The 2919-nt window shown below is 44.3% G+C and overlaps 2 protein-coding genes across 2 annotated transcripts in view; both read left to right on the top strand.

Annotated features, from left to right (window-relative positions):
* The first annotated feature begins 560 nt into the window (after positions 1 to 560).
* LOC107573928 (proteoglycan 4-like) lies at positions 561 to 2095 on the top strand. The gene is made up of 4 exons (XM_016260389.1): positions 561 to 634; positions 702 to 779; positions 946 to 1958; positions 2060 to 2095. Exons 1-4 carry the CDS (start codon positions 580 to 582, stop codon positions 2093 to 2095), a joined length of 1182 nt encoding a protein of 393 aa, XP_016115875.1. The 5' UTR covers positions 561 to 579.
* A 472-nt stretch (positions 2096 to 2567) lies between these two features.
* LOC107573929 (zonadhesin-like) overlaps positions 2568 to 2919 on the top strand; it is a 2421-nt gene continuing 2069 nt past the window's right edge. Inside the window, exons 1-2 of the mRNA XM_016260390.1 lie at positions 2568 to 2705; positions 2805 to 2917. Of these exons, the coding sequence (XP_016115876.1) occupies positions 2568 to 2705; positions 2805 to 2917 (251 nt within the window). The remainder of the gene's footprint in view (positions 2706 to 2804; positions 2918 to 2919) is intronic.

A 2919-nucleotide genomic window follows, 5' to 3' on the forward strand; every position in this document is an offset into this window, starting at 1 on the left:
AATATCACCACTACTCATCTTTGCACCAATAAAACATAAAAACACTGTTTTCTACCAAACTATATATCTAATTATTATATTAATATTTAACTTGCATTGGAAAGGTTTCTGTGACCTCTCGTGAGATCTCAGCAAAAAGTCTCACGATTTATTTCCAGAACATGTTGCATGATGGGATACACTAAGCCTCGAATAGCGCTCCGGAGCGGTATTCAAGATAGTGTGGATTTAGTGAGCGTTAAGAGCACTGCGCTTTGGTATTTTTAAGACCTGGGACAGTCTTGCGCACTTACTTCCTGTCGTGCGCACGTGCTCTCAAGTGGCCAAGGCTGCAAGTGTGGGTATTTGGACAAGGGGAAACTTAACGAGACTTGGCTGTAGAGTACGTACTCTATTAGCGCTCGTTAAGTAAGTACTTATTGAAATTAAGTACCTACTCATTGAGTATGCGATTTCGAACGCAGCCAAGGCTACAACTGTTCATTAATGGGGAGCCCAGGTGATGCAAATCTGTGTCACTGCTTATCTTTAAAATGCCTGGTTAGACTAGCAAACTGAATGGTTGAACTTGTGGGCAAAATGGGTTCTTCTAGACTTATTCTTTTATTCTATTTGTATCATTCATGGAGTGAAGGTAAATTAACTTTAGTGTATAGATATTAAAAATGTGTTTCTCTTGTTAACCTTGAGTCTTCTTCTAGTGCTCTGTACTCCAACTGAACGTGTCTCCCATGTGTCTGATTGGAGTAATGCTGGGCAACTACTGCAAAAACACAAAGGTTTGGTTGTTAATTATCTAGGTTCATTAACATAAAGATATACATGTTTACATGATGATGATGATGTGTTTAGCTACCATATTGTTTGTAAAATTGAAGAGAAATGACTGTGGCTGTATTATATTGTCATCTCTGTAACTAACAGTTATTCAAAAATTATTTTCAGGACCGGCTGAACATGACAATTCTCCCTTCCCTCAGAAACCTAGTTCCAGTGCTCATGTGAAGTCAAGTTTTTCCATTTCCTTAAGAAAACCTACTGCTCTATTGGAAAACAGCATTTGGCAATCATCTGTAAAAAAAGCACATCCTAAGGAACCCAGTTTTTCCTTTGGTTCTGAGAAGTCCCGTTCCCTTTGTGTGAAGAAACCCAGTTTTTCTCTCCCATCTGAAAAGTCAAGCTCTAAACCTAGTGCTCCTAAGCAATTGAGTTATTTCCGCCCCTCTGAGAAGTCTGGCTCTAAACCTGAGAGACCCAAAGCTCCTACTGAACACCAATCTAAGCTAAAGACCCCAAGTTCTCCTTTCCCTGTGAAAAGTATTCTCTTCTCGAAGGTCAGTTCTAAACCTAAGAAACCTGGGGCTCTGATGGTACTCACTTTTTCACATCCATCTAAAAAGTCAAGTTCTAAACCTGATAAACCTATTGCTCCTATGCAATTGAGTTATTTCCGCCCCTCTGAGAAGTCTGGCTCTAAACCTGAGAGACCCAATGTTCCTACTGAACACCGATCTAATCTCGAGATCCAACGTTCGCCTCGCCCTGTGAAATCAAGGATTCACTTCTCAAAGATCAGTTCTAAACCTAAGAAACCTGAGGTTCTGAAGGGACACATTTTTTTACTTCCATCGGAAAATTTCAGCTCTAAACCGGAGAAATCTAGTTCTCATATGCAACAACATTCTAAGCCAGAGACCCCAAGTTCTCTTCTCCCAGTGAAATCAAGTGTTTTCCTAAAGATCAGTTCTAAACCTCTAAAAACTAGTGCTCTTTTGAAACCTAGTTCTTCCCTTCCATCTGATAAGTCTAGCTCTCTCCCCACTGGGAAACACAGTTCTAAACCTGAACAACCTAGTGCTCCCAAGAAACCCAGTTCCTCCCTCTCCACTGAGGAACCCAGTTCTAAACCTGAACAACCTAGTGCTCCCATGGAACCCAGTTTTTCATTCCCCACTAGTGCTCCCATGGAACCCAGTTTCTCCCTCCCCACTGAGAAACCCAGTTCTAAACCTGAACAACCTAGTGCTCCCATGGAACCCAGTTTTTCATTCCCCACTAGTGCTCCCATGGAACCCAGTTCCTCCCGCCCCACTGAGAAACCCAGTTCTAAACCTGAACAGCCTAGTGCTCCAATGGACCCCAGTTTCTTATTCCCCACTAGTGCTCCCATTGAACCCAGTTTCTCCCTCCCCACTGAGAAACCCAGTTCTAAACCTGAACAAACTAGTGCTCCCATGGAACCCAGTCTCTCATTCCCCACTAGTGCTCCCATGGAACCCAGTTCCTCCCGCCCCACTGAGACACCCAGTTCTAAACCTGAACAACCTATTGCTCCAATGGAACCCAGTTTCTCCCTCCCCACAGAGAAACCCAGTTCTAAACCTGAACAACCAAGTGCTCCCATGGAACCCAGTTCCTCCCTCCCCACTGAACCCATTTTTAAACCTGAACAACCTAGTGCTCCAATGGAACCCAGTTTCTCCCTCCCCACAGAGAAACCAAGTTCTAAACCTGAACAACCTAGTGCTCCGATGGAACCCAGTTTCTCATTCCCCACTAGTGCTCCCATGGAACCCAGTTTCTCATTCCCAACTAGTGCTCCCATGGAACCCAGTTTCTCCATCCCCACTGAGAAACCCAGTTCTAAACCTGAACAACCTAGTGCTCCCATGGAACCCATTTTCTCATTCCCTACTAGTGCTCCCATGGGACCCAGCTCCTCCCTCCCCACTGAACCCATTTCTAAACCTGAACAACCTAGTGCTCCAATGGACCCCAGTTTCTCATTCCCTACTAGTGCTCACATGGAACCCAGTTCCTCCCTCCCCACTGAGAAACCCAGTTCTAAACCTGAACAACCTAGTGCTCCGATGGAACCCAGTTTCTCATTCCCCACTAGTGCTCCCATGGAACCCAGTT

The sequence above is a fragment of the Sinocyclocheilus grahami genome, unplaced genomic scaffold (assembly GCF_001515645.1).
Source record: "Sinocyclocheilus grahami isolate Dianchi unplaced genomic scaffold, SAMN03320097.WGS_v1.1 scaffold2071.1, whole genome shotgun sequence".
Classification (NCBI taxonomy): Eukaryota; Metazoa; Chordata; class Actinopteri; order Cypriniformes; family Cyprinidae; genus Sinocyclocheilus; species Sinocyclocheilus grahami.